The sequence below is a fragment of the Megalopta genalis genome, chromosome 12 (assembly GCF_051020955.1).
Source record: "Megalopta genalis isolate 19385.01 chromosome 12, iyMegGena1_principal, whole genome shotgun sequence".
In the NCBI taxonomy this organism is placed as follows: Eukaryota; Metazoa; Arthropoda; class Insecta; order Hymenoptera; family Halictidae; genus Megalopta; species Megalopta genalis.
The window spans coordinates 12,981,667-13,003,928 of record NC_135024.1 but is presented as its reverse complement, the minus strand read 5'-3'; the positions used below and the strand labels follow the sequence as shown (position 1 = coordinate 13,003,928).

At 39.4% G+C, this 22,262-nt stretch overlaps 1 protein-coding gene across 13 annotated transcripts in view; it reads right to left on the bottom strand.

Annotated features, from left to right (window-relative positions):
* sei (potassium voltage-gated channel seizure) overlaps nt 1-22,262 on the bottom strand; it is a 324,051-nt gene that overhangs the window by 238,935 nt on the left and 62,854 nt on the right. For all 13 annotated transcript variants that reach the window (XM_033474900.2, XM_076525504.1, XM_076525513.1 and 10 more), the window contains exon 2: nt 20,429-20,659. In XM_033474900.2, the coding sequence (XP_033330791.1) occupies nt 20,429-20,659 (231 nt within the window). The remainder of the gene's footprint in view (nt 1-20,428; nt 20,660-22,262) is intronic.

Below are 22,262 nucleotides of genomic sequence, written 5' to 3'. Positions count from 1 at the left end.
AGGACAGCAGCAGCCCGGTGGATTATTCCGTAAGACGAGCGCGTTACAGTTCGGGGAGGATCGTGCGGTCTTAGCTAGAACGGTAGCTAAGACCTGCCGGCGATTGTTCTACTTTAACCGGAACGATCCGTTGCGGCCCGTTCGTGATGTAGACTCGGGTGGACCCGTTCGCAAACCTGCGGAGCCTTCGAAAATCCTATAAATGCCCCGCAACGTGCAACTATGTTTGCCGCGACGGTTCGTTGTACTACGCGAATAAAGGAAGGGGACGATTTTTGTCCTCTCGCAGAGAGAAGGAGCTAAGTCGGCCGTGATGAAGACAGAGGGAGAAAGAGCGTCGGGACAGTGACGTCACCTGACGACGCCGTGGTGGGCGAATGGTGCAGGAGGGAGAGGTCGAACGCCTCTCCGTGATGTCATTGACTACGCTTCGCGAGGGCTATACCGTGGGGAGCACCTGGTGGGGACACACGAAAAGGGGATACACGAGCCAAGCAAGGAGGAGGGTGGGCGTGAAAAGGAACGGGAGAGAAGGGGGTGGAGAACACGGGCACACGGACTATTCTTGGCTGCTTGAAAACACCGTGGCTCGCGGGCTCTCTACCCCCCCTCTCTCCCACTCTGTCTCTTTCTCTCTTGCACGGTTGCGTAACTCTTCGCGAGAGAGCACTTTCGAGGAGGTGCTCGCGAAATGGCCACAGCTGCTGATGGGGCCGATCAACGGCGATATCGATACTTTGGAAACGGGACTCTTCGTTTCCTACAAGCTGAGCGCCACGCCGGGATTTTTCGGCGTTGCGGCACATTATCTTTGAAGAAAGTTTGCCAAAATGTGATTTTCGAAGTATAGATTACGTCAAGAATGTAGCTAAAATTTTTATATAAAGCACAAATTATTTATTTATTCGTCAAAATTGATTTTGTCGCCGTCAAAATAGGTCCCATCCGAGGCGACAGAAAAGTACGAATTTTGGTATTTGAGGTCGCGTTCCTTTCTATTAGAGAACTAATCGATCAGAAAGAAGACTCGGAAGAAATTGGCCCAAGGACCTCGCCAAATAAGTTATGGTTAGTTGCCAACAGAAATCCCAGCGTTTCTAAAGCAAGTCACTTTTTGCTTTGTCTTGCTATGTTCTTTTTGACCCTACGAGTTCCAGGATACACGGTGCCGTGCCGGGGTCATTTCCGACCCACACAGATATCTCACCAATGCAGACACATTCACGGTTCCTCCACTTGCGAAGATTCGTGCCGCTTCGAACGGGCATAGAAACGCACACAAGTGTTTTCGTCGCAGAAGGTGATGGTGGGGAGAACCTGAAGCCATCGCGGGTCAAAAATGCGTGTAAGTGATGATTTTAAGAAAAACGCTGTTAACCGTTATTTTAGAATACTTAAAGAACATCCAACAATTTTTGCGTCCTAAAATATTAGGTCTACCGGAAAGTTCTGTCCGTTTTTGAATTGAAATATAACACAATTTTCATACATTTAATAATATTTATTGTAGAATATACTTTCCATCGTTACTTATGACTTCTTGCCAGCGTGATGGCGACTTGTAAATGCCATTTTTAAAAAATGATTTATTTTTAGAGGCGAAGAACTCAACTAGTGCTCGGTTGACATTAGCTTCAGTTTTGAATCTTTTTTCCTGTAAAAAGATTTGAAAAGAGAGAAACAAGTGATAATCGGAGGGTGCTAGGTTTGGGGAGTATGGTGGATGTGACAGAATTTCCCAGCCTAGCTCTGCGATTTTCTGACGAGTCGTCAAAGCAGCATGTGGTCTGGCATTATCATCGGTAGCCATGTTTTCACGATCGCGTCTCACTTAATAATGACACGAGACATCTTTGTTTCAGTTTATTTAGGAAAGTACATGTGTGTAAATGCAATGATAAAGAGAGATAGTCATATATGTCTCAAATCAACATGTGCATATGGATTGAAACTTGAAGTGACATTATCGGACAGAACTTTTCGGTAGACTTAATACAAATCAAGGTATATTTCAAGACCAATGAGGTTGAAATAAAGATCTATCTATCTCTATATTGTAGTGGGTCCTACTCTTGCACAGCTTTGGCCCAGTGCTTCGCTTAATGGAAAAAGTTTTAGAAATCATCTATAACACGATCGTAATCTAGAGTCTTCATTAATACGCAAACAACAATTTTAAGAAACCAGAAAATAACCCTCAATATTTAGGAAACGCGTTAGTATGGACAATGATTTATTTACCTCAGATTCTTCAATCATTTGCCTGTTACATATATCGTAGTGTTTCTAACATCGAATTATTCAAAGTACACAGCAATTAATTTGAATATGAATAGCTTATTCAATTGAAGGTATTAAACACATTTTTATTTTGATCGTGAAATAGTTAAATTATTTATCGTAAATTCAGTTTTATCGTCTCGAAGTGACACTATCGGACAGAACTTTCCAGTAAACCTAATAATACATACATTATATGGAAAAAGTGCTCGGAATTTGTAAATAAAACAAGTACTTATTTATTGAACAAAATTGATTTTGACGTCATCAAAATAATTGCTATCAGCATTTTTGCCTCTGCTCCCAGTCTTCGAAACATTTTTCAAACGTTAAAAAGTGTATAGCCTTCAACTTCTTCGGCGAATTCTCTTTTATGGCTTCAATTAACTCGAAACGCCTCCCCAAAGTGCTAATTTGAGTTTACAAATAGGAAAAAGTTACACAAGGTCATATCTGGTGAATATGATGCTTGGTCGACGAGTTTCATCTAAAATGAAGTTCCATGAGTTTTTTCATCTAAAATGTACACACCAAGATCGATGTGGGCGAGGCAGCATCGTCGTGGTGCAAACTCCAAAAATTGTCTTTGCACAAATCTGGACGCTTCCAACGAATATTTTCGGGCAAATGCCTCATGACCAGTGCTGCCAGGAAATTGATGGCGCCTGGGGCTCCCCCACTCCTATTGGAGAGTCTCGAATAGGAGGATACTGAATTGGTGAGAATGCGTCATAGCCAAAAAATCTGACCTACGCATCGTCAATTGACGATCTATTCAATGCCGACTGCATGGCACGGACCAAGGAGAGGGCAAAGAGATTCTCTTTGCGCCATCAATTCCTTGGCAACACTACTCATAACGCTCAACTAAAGATAGTAACATCTTCAATATGTCAAGCTAAACTTTATCTCTAAAAAAAACCATTCGTATAACATTTTACCATTAGAACGTCATAAAGATGAACATGAGCGATGTAAAATATTTCTGAATCAAATTTTGTGCTTTCTTCTTCGATATGACCTATATCGTTGTCATATTATAATATAACGAATTATGACTTCAAGCAAAGTGTCAATTACGATGTGCAATCGAAAATTTTTCTCCGTTTTGTCCAATTTCAAAATGACGGATCACTAACTTTTTAATTTACGATTATTGTACTTTTATAGACTAATATAAACCAGCTACTTTTAGTGCTCCGTAAATCTAGCGTTAACACGTAAACTGCCGCGAATCAACTCCAAAATTTTTCAGATAATCAAATTTAGTTAATGAAACTCTAAAACTCTAAAAACTAAAATCGGAGAGTTAAAATTGATCATAGTGGATGGAATTTCAGCTTTTTTGCATCCTAAACATCGTAGTAAAATCAATTTATTCGAATATATTTCAATAAAAAAATAAATTTTCAGAACAAGTCAAACATTAGAGAGTGTCGTATGTGTCCGACGCTGTATTCAACGTGTTAAGGATGTTGATAAGATGTTGCTAATTGATAAATTGATATATTAAATTTTAGCAACATCTTATCAACATTCTTAACACGTTATTAATATAAATATAAATTAAGTAATTATTATATATATTAGGTCTACCGGAAAGTTCTGTCCAATAGTTGAGTTCTTCGCCTCTAAAAATAACTCATTTTTTAAAAATGGCATTTACAAGTTGCCATCAGCTGGCAAGAAGTCGTAAGTAACGATGGAAAGTATATTCTACAATAAATATTATTAAATGTACGTATATTATATAAATAAAATTATTATTTATAAATATTATTAAATGTATATATATATATATATATATATATAATATATAAATCATAATTAAAAACAATGCTTACGTCAATAGCATTTGATTTTCGAGTTCCAATTTTGCATTTTTCACGACATATTCAAATTCGTCAACCTCAGAACGACAAGAGCAGCGCGCGCGATTTTCATCTCAAATCCTACGAAATTATTAATCCTGTCCAACTTATTGGGAAAAGTTAACAACGTGTGTCACCCTTTAGCCTTTCATTCGTTGTAGTCGAGACCGTCTTCTTTTCCCAGGGACACACTTAAGTCATCGCAAATTTACCGTCCGGAGAGATTACAGTCTAGATTCGTCTAAAAGCTAGAGACCACCTAGAGTCCAGCTAGAGCCTCTGACTCTACGAGGCGGTAGTCTATTCTAACGCGGGCTGGACACCATCGAGAAAGTCCAAAGAGATTCGTCTTGGGAGTGTACCGAGAAAAGAACTGGACGAGACCTCCTAGAACGGGCGTCAATTAAAACGCGGAAGCAGTAAGTAACACGAACTCACAGCGAAGAGAGCCATTAACGTTTCACGAGATACATCCAGGAGGGTTATTAGCGAGCCTTTAATCCAGCCCCGACATAATTAGCCGACGTTATCCGACGCAGTCACTCATAGTTTGAAACTCGGTGCTCCATCGATTAATTTTCCATACTCCCTCGGTATCCTTCATGGTTGCGACGCGCGGTCTCCGCGGTACTTCAAGGTCGGTCCTATAGAAACTTCGCAATGCGTAGAAATGCAACTGTAGGCGGCGAGGGAGCGGTACCTGTTTTCGAGCACGCAATAAAAGCCCGACATTTCGACCCGATGAACATTAATTTCCTGGGCCGTCCACGAGGGAGAGGAAGAAAAAGAGAGAGAGGGAGAGACCAGAGAAGACAGCGCCTCGAAACGTCTGCAAATCGACGGGAGTGCTCGAATTGCCCGCGACCTCTGACATTTCGATCGCGATCAACCCCCCAGGGGGTGTCGCGGCGCACTCCCGTGTAAAACAGAACGAAACTGACAAAAAGAGAAGCAGAGACACGCGACTCCGGATCGACATTTAGCGATGAACAACGCGACGGAAAAACGGGGGCTCGAAATTAACCAGACCGGCGGACCGTGGCGGTCAACGGTTTCGCCGCAACCTCCCTCGGAGGGTTGCAAAGTGGTCTGGGGGTTAGGCCCGGCCCGCGTACGTTCGCTGACTCGTTGGCTCGTTGGCTCGCTCGCTGGTTCGTTTCATCCCCCGGCGATCAATTCCTCGGGCGTCCTCCCTCTCGCCGAGGAAAATGAGTGGGAACAATGAGAGCTCGCCTTCGTCAAAGTGGAAAACCGGTGACGTGTAATACGCCTGGGCAGATCCGCTGGAAACACGGCCCTCGACCGTGCCAAACCCGGTCGAGGTGGCTGCAGGTGGTCGCCGCTGACTACATTCCGCTTTTCAGCCACCCTCTGCTGTCTCCACACTACCCGCGCACCATGCCCCCGCACCCTTCCTTATTTCCTTCGCTTTGTGCCCATCATCACGTGCAAGCATCTGTCCGTCAGGTTGCATTCCCCGATAAATGCAACCTCTACCTATCGGACTCGAACGTGCTAATCCTGGTACAGGTCGTTCCATCGAGTCAAATGATCGAACGTAAGGCAAATCTATCACCCTAACAGAGATTCGTTGCGTCCAGGAACCTAAAACTGGTACCATTCTGATACCGGTTATACAAGGTGTCCCAAAAATGTCTCGCAATCCGAAAGTGGCGGGTTCCTCAGGTCATTTGAAGCAATTTTTTCCTTTACAAAAATTTTCTCCGAGGCATCATTAACGAGTTATTAACGAAAAACAGCGGCCAATGAGAATCGAGTACGGCTGACGCGAGGCGGCTCAGCCAACCAGCGCACGAAGCCCAGTTCCGCTCATTGGCTTGGTCGCCTCGCGCCAGCTGAGCTCGCCTCTCATTGATCACTGTTTTTCGTTAATAACTCGTTAACGGTGCCTCGGAGAAAATTTTTGTAAAGGAAAAAATTGCTTCAAATAACCTGAGGAACTCGCCACTTTCGGATTGCGAGATATTTTTGGGACACCCTGTATGTATACAGGATGGAGCATTTGAAACGAGACACCTGAATAACTCATTTGTTTTTGACAATAGAAAAAAAAGGTGTCGGATAAAAATTGTTTGGTTTCAAGGGGCACATAATGTGATGTTGATAACTTTTTCATAGGTTGAGGCGTAGAGAACATATGAACATCAAACTTGTTTTTTTAAATGAGGTGACCTAATTTTTTATTCGCGCTCTGATAAAGCCTTCCAAGCCAATGCAATGGCATGTAGATGAAGGTCATTCAAGGTCACAACATATGAATTACTACCTCTCGTTATCACTGTTATGGGGGGTCATAGAACAACACATTTAACCACATTATACTCGTATCTGTATCTACGGATTCTAATATTAGTTTGTCCTTCATCTAAATTGCGACTTTGCAATAACATTCGGTTTTCAAAAATGCGTTATACAAATGTAGATATAGTTGACATGATTTTCATTTACAACGAATGTTGTAAGATTATGGGGTAGCAGTGCTCGAATATGGTGAAAGATTTCACGATCGTGTCAAACCTTCATTGTCGATGTTGTCACATATTGCAAAATAGTTTCAAGAAACGGGAAGTGTAACAAATAAAACACTCAATCGAATTAAAAGAGTGAGAGATAATTTTTTTAACCGCTGTAGAATAAAATTCGCATATTAGTACAAGGAAACTTTAACTTGTTTGAAACTTGAATTTGTTTCTCATTGTAGTTCATATGTTGTGACCTCGAATGATCCTCATTTATAGGTCATTGTATACGTCTCGAAAGCTTTATCAAAACGTGAATAAAAAAATTGGGTCATCTCATCTAAAAAGCAAGTTTGACCTTCATATGTCCTCTACACCTCGAGCTACAGAAAAATTATTAACATCATATTATGTGCCCCTTAAAATCAAACAACCTTTTTCTGACATTTTTTTTTTCGATTGTCAAAAACAAGCGAGTTATTCAGGTGTCCCGTTCTAATCCCCCCCACCCCGTATAGAAACAAAAGTGTACACTCTCTTTCATAAGCTGATTGAAATTTTTAGGCTGATTGATGAAATTTTTGCTACTACTTGTATTACGAAGGTCAGGAAGTTCATGCGGTTGTCGGCGTTTCTTGAAGTTAGACATTCCAAAAAGCAACTAATTTTATTTTGTTCATTTGAAGCAGATAATAGTTTGGAAGATAAATTTTTACATCAAATTATATCCAAAGATTTCGGTAATCTGGTTCAGATTGCGAGTTTGGCGGAAATTGAACGATGTAAAACAAAAAAGAACATTTTCGACACGTTATGGTATTTCATTCTAAAAAAGCAGAAACAAGACAGAAACATGTAAAAAGATCTGTAAGGGGTGCGAAGAGAATGTAACCAAAGAACGCGAGTGCGAGAAAAGCGGTTTGCGAAATTTCTTTGCAGGATTTCTTCGCTTCAAGATTCAGCACGCTCCCGTAGGCTGCAAACGATTGAAATGCCCAAATCAAGAGTCCAATTGATAACAATACTCGTTACATAACACGGAAACTTGCACAAGAGCTGGAAAAACGAGATATTTGAAGATTTTAGGTATTATACCAGTGTTTGCTTTCCATATTGTCATGACGTAACCGCTATTTGGAAAATCGATTTTAATACCAGTATGTGACGTCCATACCGGTAAAAATACCGAAATATTTACCAGCATAACTTCGGTATGAGCCCGAAACTTGGTTACAATGTTACAATAATCGATCGTACCGCAACAACGCGACTGATCGTCGCGGCGCACATTAGACAAAATTCCAAAAAGTCATTGCTTCAGATCTATGCAGAACTATGTGCGTGATGTATTAAAATGTCTAAATAATCATATTTAGAATCATCAAAAAATTGAGCAGGAGATTAATTTCGAGCGAGTTCTCCGAGCGAATATTAGGAAAATCAAATAGTACGTTAGTCACAACACAACTTGTTCATTTTGTCTGATGAACAATAAGCCACTTTAAGAAGTAATCGTTATAGAAAATGATTGCCAGAGGTTATATGATTGTAATTAATCTATAGAAATTGTATAATACATATATGCAATATAATAATTTACTCGAAATGAAATAATTAAGTCCGATTTATTTTCTTAAATTTCGGATAAGGTTTAGAAAGAACGGCTCAAAACATCCTGGGATTCCTATTCCGACATACATATTCATCTGGTAGTATATTTTTATATTATATAAACTTTTTTTGCGGAAAGTTGCGATCTTCAGAGTTATTTAACAAAATATGTAGCCGTAAACCTATATTATCTCAAACCCATGTATGCGAAACGATCGCCACGAATTTTCAGGCACTAAGGCAATAGTTACTCAGTATCGGACTAACAATAAATTGTGTTAATGAAAATCTGCATAAAAGTTTTTATTCGATAAAAAATAAAGGTGACGACAATTTTTTTTATGAAATCATAATTTTTTTATGCAAATCGATGCATTTTCGTATCTTTTTTTGGCAAATTATTAAGGAATTTTGGTCGAATATTGATTAGCTTAGAACTTATGATCTTTGTCCCGAATTCTCATATAAGCGCCCCTCTGTGTGGCGCATCTGCGCTCTTCTTTTATGTTACCGATATAAGTCTTTAAATATAGGTCAAAATATATCGAAATTTTTATATACTAGTATTTCAGTATTACGATTTTTATGTATAGAGGTTATACAGCTGCGACCGAAAATACCTGTATTTCATATACATATACGAAATAAATAAATATAATATAATATAATATAATATATTATAATATAATATAATACAATATAATATAATATAATATAATATAATATAATATAATATAATATAATAAATATACCTTAAATAAAAAAATGTTATTACTTTTTCTCGACTTATTTTTGCATGTAGAATCACCCCTTTGCCGGTTGTACCACCATTTTCCGAACACCCTGTATATCTGATTCAAATATCGAAAACAACAGTAGTACATCGTTTGCATCATCTCGGTTATGTTAGCCGACTTAATGTTTATGTTCTACACCAGTTAAGCAAAGCAAATTTCATCGATCGAATCTCCATTTGTGATGTTTTCGTGAAACGTAAGGAAAGAGATCCATTTTTAGAAGCGATGGTGACGGACACTGGGAAAAGGATTGTCTACAATAATATTTAACGCAAAAGGTCATCGGGGCAGAGCAACAAAGGACAAGAAAACACGTCGAAAGAAGAGTTGGTATTAGATCAAGGTTAAATTACACCCACGTTAGGTCATACTTTTCGTTAGGCGAAAGGAGGGAGTTTTTATAGACGAGTGTTTACGAAATTGTGTAAAAAATGTGAAATGTCATACGTAACAACGGCCAATACATAATTGAATAAAGATTTCTTTAAAAAACATTTGTTTATACAAAAAGAAATCTTTGTATTTTCTTGTTAAAAACCGCACAAACTTTCTGGCCAACCTAATACTGATAATAAATAAATACTAATAACCTAATTTTTCGCATTTATGGCAAAAATAAGTGGGTGAAATATAAAATTCTAAAGACATTACAAGAATTTAATGATTTCATTACGCTACTTTTAATATCTGAAAAATATTAGAAGAAACAATTTATTTTTACTCAATTTCTGTTTCTTGCAATCGTCTTTGAAAATTTCTATTTTGCATAAAGATCCGCAGTCTGCTAATAAGACTGAACCGAAACCGATATAATACCGAAATCATTACGGTACCGAAATATATGATTACTGAAATCGCTATAATATCGGTATTTTAAATTCCGGTAAAAGCCTCTGATTGCGTCCCCGAATATCCTAATTTGTTCCCTGAATTTCGCCGGATCGTAAATCCCGTTTCGCTAGTTTACGACTGTGCCGAGGAGCTCGTTGAAATCTATTTAGATTGTCCGATGATCGATTGATATACGTGGTGTCGTGTAACTACGTGAAAGGGTAAGACGAAAATGTGGAGGATCCGGCAGGTTCGCGTGCACTAATGTCCGCAAGAAGTACTATCGGTTGATCGTGATCAGATTCAGTTTCTGATTCAATTTTCAAACTCATTCTTCTCGAAAATGCAGTCTCGAATGAACAAATATTATTATACGCTTTCGGCTTATCTTTTCACGTAGAAATCTTTCTTCCCGACTGTATCGCAAGTTCAGAAACACAATTAATCACACCTAAACAAAAGTGTTCGTAGAGATGCGCGTTACTGTGTTAGCGCGCTTTATCGTGATCTCGTGTCTTCTCGTTCGTAATGGTTTCGTAATCCGTCGATTCTGATTGCGTTATATTCGTTCCCGATTCGGTTATGTACACAGGGTGTCCCAAAATTATCGTACGAGCGAGAAATGAGGAGTTCCCGAGATCATTCGAAGTAACTTTTTCCTTAGCGAAAAGGCGATCCGCGGCTTTGTTCACGAGTTATCAACGAAAAATAGTGACCAATGGGAGGGCGAGATTAGCTGGCACGAATTGGTCACTGTTTTTTTTTGCTAATAACTCGTGAACAAAGTCGCGGATTGCATTTTCGCTAAGGAGAAAGTTACTCCAAATGACCTCGGGAACCCTTCATTTCTCGCTTGTACAATAATTTTGGGACACTCTGTATATTTAAATGAAGGTTGTAGATTGTTCGGACTGGTTCGTAAGTGTGTCTGAAATCGTTGTTCGATCTGAAGCAGACCGAACGTGATATTTGTCACGGTCGATTGGGATAACTTGGGACACTCGACCGTCACAGAAACGCGACCGTGAGCGAACCCGCCGACAAGGCGCTGTTAAAAATACAAAGTGGACATTTTCGCACTGTTGCAGTTAAGACGATTTATAGACACACGTACAAACCAATTAGAGCTTCCATTGGAGCATCCACAAGCAATCACGACGAAACCGAACTGACAACGAACATGATAGATCGCGAGCTCATCAGGACCCATTAGGACTCGATATAGTAAAGAACACATTAGAGCTCGATATACAGAGTGTGACAATTAACCCTTTGCACTCGAGACTGTTTTAATTCCAAAATGAGGACATTTGTTTCAACCTACAGTATTTCGATTTGATACGATTGTTTTTATTCGATACGTATGAAACTGGCCGCGTATGCTTACAGAAAACTTCTCAAATTATTTGACAATTTATCGAATACGTACTAATTTAATAATGTGCAAATTCTTTTAAAAATAGTGTAGCAATTTAGCGTCGTCTCAATGTCGCCACTCGAGTGCAAAGGGTTAATTTTTAAGACTGACACCATGTCTCGACAAGTAGTGGCGACATTTTTTGAGCGTTAGCATTCTTAGAAAGATCAATTATTTGCCTGTCTAACGCACCTAATTTCATGCCAATCGAATGACAAATGACAAAGTTATGACAGTTCTTACTGACCAAGTCTTCTATCGATGTTGAAATTGTATCGTATTAAACTAAACGCAAGACTTGATACAAATGCATTAGAAACATTCCGGTTGATGCAGCAAGTGCATGGCGATGCTTGTTCAAGTCGATCAAATGTTTTCGTGTGGCATAAACGATTTCTGGATGGTAGAGAATCGCTAGAAGATGACCAACATACGAGAAGGCCAATTTCAATTTGAAAATCTGAAACGGTCGTAAAAATGCGTGATTTTATTGCAAATGACCGCAATGCTTCACTGAGAACGATGGAAGCGGCTATGAACATCAACCTAAAGACGATTCGGACCATCCATCGCGTCGTATCCGCTCCGATTATCAAGATCCAGACATTTCGACACTGTTGCACGATAACGCGCCATCTCGCAAGTCACTCGTTGTTCGTGAATCTTTCGCCAGGAATCAAGTCTGCGTGCTCAATCATCCGCCACATTCACCTAATTCGGCTCCGCGCGACTTCTCTTTATCTTGCAAAAATGAAAATGATGTTAAACGGATGCTTTTTGGAAGACATTCCCCGCCCATTCAAACAGCTTCAACACTGAAAATTGAAGGCAATACTGGCTTCAACACTGGCCATCCCTTGAGCAATTAAGCGATATACCTGCGACACTAGAAAATGCACCCAAGCGAAGGTGCCCTTCGACCCGACGAACGGACAGCGCGACTCATGGATTCCATATTTCCCAAAACGGAAGATTTACAACCCGGGCTTTCGGGCGGTTTCCCACTCCTCAAGTTCCTTCCGACACACCCATCTCCAATCAAAAACGCTTCATTTCCTCCACCAAAACCCACCATACACCAATCAACAAAAAAACCGAGGCGACAAGCGAAAAGGCACCTAGAACGTTACACAGAATCGTTAGAACCACCAGAACTCCTAGAACGTATAGAACTCTGAGAACGCAGGTAAGACCATAGCTGTAATATTATTAAAGTGTACGTAAAGGCAACCAGCGACTTCATTAAACTTAATTCCATTTGGAAACACCGCGCACATACACCACGAAAATAAGCTGAATCGTGCATTTGAGTCCCTTTTAAATCGCTGCACCAAGTGTATCGAAAACAAACCATGAGATTTTGTCTATTTTGTTTCTATCGCGTTTTATTGGTCCAGTATTAACCTTCTAGGCACGACGCGCCACTATAGTGGCTTGCGCGGATGTCATCTTTCAGAACGACACACCAGTATAGTGGCTTTCGCGGATGTCATGTCTCTGAACGATGCGCCACTATAGTGGCTTACTCTAATAGCTCACTCGCTCATCGTTTGATGAGACACTTCTTTTGTCTTCGCATCGATTTACAACAGTCTTAACGATATACAGACACAGAATATACAGTATCAGACTTTGTACAGTACATATCAGACTCTGCCGTCCAGAGAAATATTAATAATTCTTAAATAAAATAATTCTGCCTCGCGCAGAATTCAGCCGTACCTAAAAGGTTAAAAGTTAATATATATATTAATAATGTGTATTAACACTATGCCGTCCGATGGCACCACGCTGGTGCCATGCAAAAACTATCTGTTGTATGCGGGTGGGACCACTTTGGTGGCATTTTAAAAAACTGAAATAACATTTGAACTATACTTCTTGGGTGTTAAAAGGCGGCGAAATAACTACAGCATTGTGCTTATTTAACCAAGAATTAAGTACGAAAATTCTTGGATGACATATCTTAATTTTAGGAATCTATATTACCGCCATCTTCGAAATTTTTGTTAAAATCTAAAATTTCCAAGCTACCGTGCCGGCGTCAAACAAAAGAATCATATCTAAGATCTGCGGACGGCGTAGTGTTAAAGATCACGTTAGAACTCGATAGAGCAAACAACACAATAGGACTCGATAACGTAAAGAATCGGAACGATCGTCTCGCGACAAAACGCGCAATCTGTTTGCTTTCAAATATTATTCGTTCCAACGTAAAGTACGAATTTATTTGAAAGGGGTCCTCGAAACATCGTCGCAAACGAACGAAACGCGATTTACGACCCCATGAAATTCGGCAAACGGATTTCGATAATTCAGGCCGCAACAATCGTCTTAACCGGAGGGGTGGAAAACTGTCGATGAAGTCGTGTCTTATTGTCTCGTACCGTCAATAATTCATCGACGGGAGGTCTTCGTCGGGTCCATCGCGTATGACGTCCGTATCGCGATATCCATTCGTCGGCCGCGCCGGCGAATCGTCCGTCCGAGGCCTCGCCGCGTCTCAACGAGGATCAGGAGCGCGTAACAAAGGACGAACAACAGTGCGAATTTGTAGAGTCCTCGCGTCCCTGTGTGCGTCGATCGCGACTCTAAAGTCACGGGGAACCGGACCAGAGAACTCAGGTGGGCCAAGAGGCCTCGGGCTATGACTATGATAAATTATACAGTAGCGACTATTGATCTCGCCGCGCCTAAGGTCAGACACTACGGCAAAATCGAGTCCGAGCCAACCATCGGACCGCGAATAAATTCAATTTTCCCGCTCTGAATAACGTAACGGTTCTTACAGACCCTGGAGAGGGTGACTCCGCGACTGGAAAATCACGATCCCCGTCTGGAATATGGAAATTCGGGGTTATTGCGTGCCGATAAAGTTGTCCCGCGGCGAGCCTACGAGACCGGGGACGCGGAAAAACCGGGGAACGTCAAGCCCGAAATTGATCGGAATCAGGGACGCAGTATTTACGAGCGCTGTCGTTCCGCGAATCTACTGGGTGCTCTGATAAAAACGATAAGTCGGAACTTTGCAACGAGTTGCGAACCTCTGTGCCCAGTCCGTCCAAAGGAACGAGTCAGCAAATACTATGTACAGTAAATTCTCCGGAATTTTCCTTCCGTTTATGAACAAAAATGGATAATTTGGGACGAGGAGATACGACTATTTGAACCTTGTTTTTATAGTTACCGTTCGTCGACGATTATAAAAACGAGCCGCAAGGATCGAATAATCGTGTCTTCTCTTCCCGAACTGTCCATTCTTATGCACTATCTGAGCGTCAATTAGGGAGACTTTACTGTATTAACAAAAAGGCTGCAGGATATTCGCCTAATCGGCGCTGACGACTGCATCTATTGCATCGTGATCGCTGTGCAATTGTACACAATCGCTGGGTTCGTTTCTTTTAACCCTGTTGTTCTGTTCGCGTTTATTTGACCCAAAAATAACATCATGTGCTCGCAACTTTGTCATTTACGAAAGAACCGCTTAGTTGTTTTATAACTTTGTTCTGTATCGCTTAATAATTACTTTGCAAGTAAAACTTTTCAAAATTCGAATTTCGTTTTTATTTGTTACACTTAGCACTATTTTACTGTTCCGGTCATTATAACTCGAAGTCTAAAGAGGTTATAATCGCTCTCGACCAACTTGTAAGTATCCTTACCAGCATAAAGCAAACTTATTATTCGTTATAATAAATAGATTATTCTTTGGACATCGATAAAGCCTCAGTGGAATGCTAATAAATTAACAAAACGCAGGGCTATTAACTAACGCCATAGAATTTGGCAAATAAACATTTTGTTTAAATAGTAGTTACAAATGGAAATAGTATTTCTAATATATTTAACTATGTATTATCTATATGCAACTACTATTTCAGAAAAAGTTTATTTGTCAAATTCGGTATTATATGAAAAGATACAAATATTTATAGTCTATTTACTATTTCACAAAAATATATTTCACACATTCTCATGTAATACAGAATTTGGCAAATAAACATTTTTCTTTTGTTTAAACAGTAGTTACAAATGGAAATAACATTTCTTCTAATATATTTAACTATATATTATCTATACGCAACTACTATTTCAGAAAAAGTTTATTTGTCAAATTCGGTATTACATGAGAAGATTCAAATATTTGTAGTCTATTTACTATTTCACAAAAATCTATTTTTTCCCAACCCTGACAAAAAGACGATTATTTGTCAAAGAATTACAAAAGTATCTTATTACACCGTACATACTTTGAAGACAACACATGCCTGGATCGGCGCAAGCTCGAAATTTTGTGTGACGTATATGAGAAGTAAACAGTAATCCCACAATGCCAATAACATCAAATAGAGGAGTCGAACGAGCTCAATGTAGATTTTGGCGATTGAAGCACGATAATAAATCCAATATAACGTGATCAAATTGTAACAAATATATTTCTATGTTTATAAGCAAACATAGGAGAATTGTTACGTTCAATTTTGTATTTTCGCCAATTTATTTTCCAATGATAAATATTTATGTTCATTTACATCTGTTAAACTATTTTGCATAAAAAAACTATATATCTTACGATGATGTTACAAAGATGTAATTCAAAACTATTCATGTATCATTCTATCGCTTTCAACATAAGGTATTATACAGGATGTCATGTAACTGGTGGTACAACAGAACAGAGGCTGATTCTACATCAAAAAATAAGTCGAAAGAAAAGAATAAAATTTTTTCATTTAAGGCTCCGATTTCGAGAAAAAGTAGGCTAAAAAAGTAATATTATTGAATAGGAATTAAATGGCATGTCTGGTCACTACATGCCAATTCTACTTCTCTACTTCCACAAGCCACACGAACTTGACGCATCTTTCAACTCAGTTTTCTCGAAAACGGAGCCTTGAATTAAAAAATCTTGTTATTCTTCTTGGACTTATTTTTTGACGTAGAATCAGCCCCTATCCAGTTGTACTGCCAGTTACATGACACCCTGTATATCGAATCAAATAGATCTGGACATTACAAGTGAATACTAAAAGCGAACAGAACAGGAGGATTAACGAACTATAGATTCCAAAATATGAATTCTGGTTGCAAGAATAAACTGTAAACTGCAACATTCTATCATCTTAACACTAGAACTACCAAGCCAGTCAAAATGACTGATGTCCGATTTTTTCTTTTGCAATTCTCGATGCTATAAAAATGCTTTTGTTGGACATTTTTATGCGAACTTCTTCGTTGAAGTACATATTATAATAAAAATCGTGGGAAATATAAATAAATCCGATCTTGTAATTGTTATAAAACAATATACATTAGACTCGGTAGTTCTAGTGTTAAACAATCGAATTGTTAGAACGCCATCTGAACTACTCTGCTTTTCGTCAGTATTTGGTGCAATTTCGAAGGTAGCAAAACGTCTATATACCATAAGCCGAAGAAATAACTAGTTGAAAATTGTATAATATTTCAAAAGTATTATTCTACGATGCCTAAGTGCGCCAATCGATCGACAAACAACAACAACGTTTTTCGTAAAGTAATGAATGACGATAAAATTATCAAACAAAGAGAAGCAGTCGTTGATAAAAATTGACAATAGATCCACTTTGCCTGTTACACTTAATAATCGTCTAAGCTTTCATATGAAACAAATTCGGACACTTCTTGATGTTTTATTAAAGTCCTTTCTAAAGTTTAAATTATTTATAATGCTTAAGAACTGCTTAAATAATGAAAATACGTCCAATAATACATTGAAACATTAATTTAATCCTGTTATTTCATTCTCTATTAGAATAATCGATGCGTTTTTAGAATAATTGGTTTCACTTTGAATCTCCAAAAGTTGTCTTTAAAGCGACGTCCCCGTATACATAATTATCCGATATGGTTAATTTTTTGAATTTTAAATCTTTGAAGGATTGTCGATAAATGCATACGAAAATGTTTTCCAAATGTAAAACTTCAAGAATTCAATTTTGGCCACGATGAAAGGGTTTACAGACTACTGTGCGCTATCCGCGTGTTTAAAGTCCTAATGCAACAGCAATTTGTTTTATTTAATTGTTAAAAACTGTCAACAAATAATTGAGTGAACGATTTAAAAAATACTGAGGGTCACAATTGACCGCACCATCGCCTTGCGAAGGATATTCTAGTGTGCACTTTTGAAAAAATCAATTTTCCCTTTTTGCATATTCTTTTGGAGGATATAGTTTCAAAAATACATCTTTGGAACCTTACATGCGAACTCCGAAAATTAACGAAGTTATGGTTGTTTGAAAAACGCGACAACTTTATATCAATATCGATGTACTAAACTTTAAAGGCATTTTTTTCGAAAATATGTTTTTCAGAACGATGTCTATGATATCTCGAAACCCACTTGACCAATTGACTCAAAATTTTAAGTACGCATTTAGTACATATCCAACTATAATCACTATTAAAATCAACCAAAGTTTTTAAAAGTTTAACAAAACATGCAAAAATCGATAATCGAATTTCAAAATATCGCCACTTTTTTAATTACCAATTTTTTTCTTCTAATCTAGTACCTGCTATAGCTAAATTCATACTAATTAGGAAACTTTCACGTTTTTTTTATTTCAGAGAATGGCCGGAATCGTGGACACCGTGAGACGATCTTTTTATAAAAGCGACTGTAGCGTTCGAGAGTATGCAGTTTCACTAATTTTCACTATTTCGTGTTCCAAAAAATTTTAAAACGTCGTTGAAATACGTACAAGCACAGCTCGTCAATTTGACTAAAAAAGAAGGTATAATAGTGTGTTCGCAAAAAATTCGCTAACGAAGTTAAAAAACACACTCGCTTCACACTGGAATTCCCCCTTAAGAGAGACTTAGTCTCCGCTTGATACTCTATTCGGTGAATTTTGCGCGGCGGCTCTAGGAAAGTCGGCGACAACGGGAATTATCGACGCGAATTATTAACGGGAAAAGTTTCTAAAAGAAACGAACCGAATCGTCGTCCGAGGTATAGCAGCGGCGTACAGGCCGTTTGAAACCAAGTCAGCCGGTGGAATCGGTTAATAACAATGACAGTAAGTTTGCGGAATTGACGCGAGTTCCTCCGCCGGAAAGTTCGCAGCTGGTCCGCGCAAACCCGCCGCCACTCGGGGAACCTGTTTCCCCTGAATATTCTGCCAACGTTTCGACAGGTTCGTCGATATTTCGCCCCCGATCATTCGCATCGATGGCGCGGAGTGTCGAGTTTCGGTGCTCCGCGAAAAACGCGGCGATTCTACGCGAAGAAATCAAATGTGAAAACGTTTGTTCGCCTACCTTTTAGCTTTCCGTTCGCCGGAATCGAGCCGGATTTTGCGAGCGGCCGCGGGAGGCTCGTTCCCGTTCTGTTTTCGCGGATGTTTACGAGCCTCGATCGACCGAGTGGATAATCGCGCGGAATAAATGTTTCGCGACGCCCGCGCCCGAACGAAACGAAGAATCACGAAAATGGCGGGGGCTTCTGAGAGCCCGGTTGGCAGTGGTACAAATCGCTTTGTCTATTCTCGAGGATCCGAGAAACAATGTCCCTAGAAAGCTGAAAGGGCTTGCCAAGACAGATTCAGCCGACACACCGGATCGGAATTCAGGATGTCCGGTCTCCCGTTTCGCATGACACTTCGCTACGCGGAAATCTTGCCAGTTTTTCGCCTTCTCTCAAGAGCCAAAAATTCAATCGCACGGTTTCGGGCAGGCTTCGCGGAAACGTCGCCGAATCAATTACCGTCGGATTCCGGCACGAGAACGGAACCGGGGGCCGCTCCATTTTCGGAGCACAATCGACTGCGTTAATAATAATAATAACGTCAAATCCGCGTATGCAACGACGAGCCAGGCTCTCGTGTCGAACATTTTAAACAGAGTTTGCTAAATACGAACGTTGTTTATCCGTTCCGATTTGACATCGACTGACTTAATTGTCTATGCAGTTGCTGCACCGACGACACTGACTTCCATTCTTTTTGCCATTTTGTTGCCATTTTCATGATGCTGGCGCTTTAAGGCGTCTAAAAAGGGGACTCTTCGCGCAGATAGGCGACCGACGAAACTCATCGGAAATTGTATGTAACACGGTCCGATGTTTCGTGCATTTCAATTGAAATTTTCGTGAAAAATTTGGTCGTTCATACAGTAGATTGAACTACTATTAGAACTGTGCGAATACTCGATTTTCGAATTTAGCAACGATCGATCTTGCAAGCTTAATCTATCGTTCAAATGTCTGGAGTTACTCGAAATCGTTGAATTGTTCGACAAAGTGCGAGTTATTTGGAAAATCTGAACGACTGAAATACTTGTGCTTTTAAAAACAGGACTAAATGACTTGAATTCTTTTTAAATAATAGATAGAGTAGCCTATTACACGATAACTATAATAATTTTCTTAATTCTCTCATTACTTGGAATGATAAAAAGAATGAAAACCTCTCAGTTTTTAACTTTTTCATCTGAGTCTATAACGAAAGTTTAAAAAAACGCTTTTTATAGATCTCGGTAACTTAGGTTCATAGTGAAAATTTCATCGATAATCGCAGTTTTGTTTCGATTTTTTACCCTTTCGACCAATAATTACCAGAATTTTACCGTTTTCTAAACATTTAAATACTTGTATCTTGACTATGCATTAACCGATCTTGATAAAATTTTCAGCATACATATAACTTAGCAAAATCTACAAAATGCATCTTTTAAATTTTCGTTATAGACTCAAATAAAAAAGCTGAAAACGTGAGTTTTTCCAAGTATAAACAAAGTAATAACAAATTTAAAAAAGTATTATAGTTATCGTCTAAAAAGCTAATCTCTCTATCATCTAAAAAAGAAATTCAACTCATTTAGTCCCGTTTTAAAAGAGTTACATCGTTTCCCAAGTGGTCTTAAGTATATGACCGCCACTGTACATAAATATTCAAGTAATTCGAGCATCTCGAATATTTTTGAATAACTTAAAAATTGAAGATTTATTCCAACTCGAAAATTCTTAAGTAGCTCGAAATTTTACGAGCGTTCGAATATTCAAGCCGTTTGGATTTTTCTGCTTGCTCCGCATCAGAATCTGCCGTAACGGAGGTGCTATCGAAATGGTTAATTAATCGCAATAAAGGGACTCACCGTCTTTCCTGTAGTAGAGAATCTCGAAATGCTTTTCGACGCCGGCGGCGAGGGCGTCGCGGAGGGCTGCGACCGCATGGGGCGACGTCATTGGTCCATGAAGGAACTCGCAGATCGCCGGTCTCTGCATCACTTCCGCCCTCGAGAAGCCCGTCAGCCGGCAAAAACCGTCCGAGCAATATATTATGTGACATAGTCCCTGGTGAGCGTTGGCCACTAAAAAACTTCGATCTGCAAAGAGAAACGAACAGCAATTAAGAATCGGCGATCATCGCCCCAACGTCTACGAGATCGGACTCTCGACGAGATGTCCTTCGAGGAAATCCGATCTCCGATGATTATCCACAGACAAATTTGTCTGGTTGAGGCAAGCGGATCTCTCTCTCTCTCTCTCTCTCTCTCTCTCTCGGATAAATTGAACAATCTCTAGCCCGCTGGAATGTTCGAAGGGACAGAGGACGCGTTGTGCCCGAGCTACACTGAATTTTCATCGGCTCATTAGCGCGCGTGGTTGGCGTGCCTTCCGAGGCACGTCCGAAATTAACTTTTCTTGTCAGACGGCCCGGCAGAAATGGTGAAAGCCGACAGGAACACCGGCGATCCTGGACGCTGTTTATAAATTCCCGATTCCGGAAACTTCGATAAAAAGCGTCACATGAACGCCCGCCTCGTCGAAAGCGAGCCTCGCGAGAACAAATTAATGAATTACAGTGATTTCTCCCTAATTCGCGGTCAGATTTTACACGAAAATGGACAATTTGGGATGAGGAGATACGATTATTCGAGCATTGCACCTCGTTTTTATAATTGTTGACAATCGGCAGCTATAAAAACGAGCCGCAAGGCTCGAATAATCGTATCTCCTCTTCCCAAATTGTCCATTTTTGCGCGCAATCCGCATCTATATACCGTTTAATTATCAACGCTGAGCCTAATGAGCCGGTCAAAATATCCGGCTTTACATTTGTTGCTTAAAAATTGCTGAAATTATAGAGACTCATAAGTAGATTGCGGATTTTATGCATTTATAAGAAAAATGAATAGGCGAAATTTCGTGTTATTTTCGTATTATTTTCAACTGTACGCTGTTATTAAAGAAAGGAAACATTTTCTGTTTCACTCGTGCTCGTTGCAATCGATGAAGATCATATTTATTTTGCATAAAGATCCGCGGTCTACTCGTAACCCAAAACAAAATAAAAGTATCTAAATAAATACAGTCTTTTCATTGTTACAAAGCAATACACGTTAATTTTCTCGGCTCGATAGGTTTAATGTTAAATAAGAGGGAAAATTCAATTCTTCTAAAAGAATTATTTTATAATAATTATTCTATATATCTAGAAGATTATTGTTTATTACAAACTCAACGTATACATCTTACTATATGTTGCTCTGTAGTTATTTTCACAAATGTAAGTTATGTATTTATCGGTAGAAGAAAATAGCTGCTATTTTAACCCTTTGTTCTACGATTTCTTTCACAGCTGCATTGATTAGTACGTGTTTGTCGCTAATAAATTCTGATGCGAGAGAGATACTTTGTATTTATGAAATGCCAAGCTTTACTTTAACCTTTTAGATACGGCTGAATTCTGCGCGAAGCTATTTCTCTGGACGGCTGAGTCTGATGTGTAGTGTACAGAGTCTGACACTGTATATACAGGGTGTCCCAAAAATGTCTCGCAATCCGAAAGTCGCGGGTTCCTTAGGCCATTTGAAGCAACTTTTTCCTTTACAAAAATTTTCTCCGAGGTACCGTTAACGAGTTATTAACGAAAAACAGTGCGCTGGTTGGCCGTGCCGCCTCGCGTCAGCCGTACTCGATTCTTAT